Source organism: Canis lupus, chromosome 3, assembly GCF_003254725.2.
Source record: "Canis lupus dingo isolate Sandy chromosome 3, ASM325472v2, whole genome shotgun sequence".
NCBI lineage: Eukaryota > Metazoa > Chordata > Mammalia > Carnivora > Canidae > Canis > Canis lupus.
In genome coordinates, this window is record NC_064245.1 from 85,056,425 (window position 1) to 85,057,605 (window position 1,181).

Here is a 1,181-nt window from a genome sequence, read left to right on the forward strand (position 1 = left end):
TATTGTCTGGGGGCACTGGGGGGGCCCAGTCGGTTGAGCAGCTGCCTTCAGCTCTGCTCACGATCCCAGGGCCCTGGGATCGAGACTGCGTCGGGCTCCCTGCTCAGCGGGGGGCCTGCTGCTCCCTCTGCCTTTCCCTCCCCCTGCTTGTGCACGCTCTCTCTCTCTCTCTCTCTGTCTCAAATAAATAAATAAAATCATTTTTAAAAAAGTATTGTTTCTAATGGCAGAAACTCGCAACAGTCTAAATGCCCGTCAACAGAGGAAGGCATCGCTGTTCCCTGGAGCGGCCTGAGGTGACCTCCGAAAATGGTTCGCTACTCACTAGACTCAGAAAACCCTACAAAATCGTGCAAAGGTTCAAATCTTCGTGTTTGCTTTGAGGACACGTGTGAAAGTGCCCAGGCCATCGAGGGTGTGCATATCCAAAAGGCCACCAAGCTTCTGAAAGGTGGCACTTTGCAGAAGCAGCGTGTGCGATTGCGTCGCTACAATGGTGGAGTTGGTGGGTGTGCGCAGGCCCAGCAGCGGGGCTGGACACGGGGTCGGTGGCCCAAGAAGAGGGCTGAGTTTTTACTGCACGTGCTTAAAGACGCAAAGAGTAATGCTGAACTTTTAGGTGTAGATTCTCTGGTCATTGAGCACATCCAGGTGAACCAAGCCCCCGAGATGCGACATAGAACTTACAGGGCTCACGGCCGGATTAACCCATACATGAGCCCTCCCTGCCACATCGAGATGATTCTTACTGAAAAAGAGCAGATTGTTCCTGAACCAGAAGAGGAGGTTGCACAGAAGAAACTGAAGAAACAAAAACTTATGGCCCGGGAGTAAAAATAAAAATAAAATCCAAAAAAAAAAAAAAAAGAGAGAGAGAGAGAGGAAAGCATCAATTGCTTGCCATGTGCTAACACCAGAGAATGTTCTATAGAGTCCAGGTGACTGAAGTCTAGCTCTGTATAGCAACGTCGGGCAAACCAACGGAGCATAATATTGAACAACGAAAGAAGGTAAGTTGTGCCGGGCCCTCTGTGCTGCTCTGTCTCCAATGTGTATACATATATATTTACACGCACATATAACTTATTATCATAGAATCAAACACTGTGCTATATGATACTAAACTTCAACAACGTATGCAATAGCATAATTATTTATGGAGGCAATATTTGTATTAATAA

At 47.4% G+C, this 1,181-nt stretch overlaps 1 protein-coding gene across 1 annotated transcript; it reads left to right on the forward strand.

Annotated features, from left to right (window-relative positions):
* Window positions 1–309: 309 nt before the first annotated feature.
* Window positions 310–834, forward strand: LOC118354332 (60S ribosomal protein L17-like). Its single transcript, XM_035714717.1, has one exon. The coding sequence runs from the start codon at window positions 310–312 to the stop codon at window positions 832–834; it is 525 nt and encodes a 174-aa protein (XP_035570610.1).
* Window positions 835–1,181: the final 347 nt, after the last annotated feature.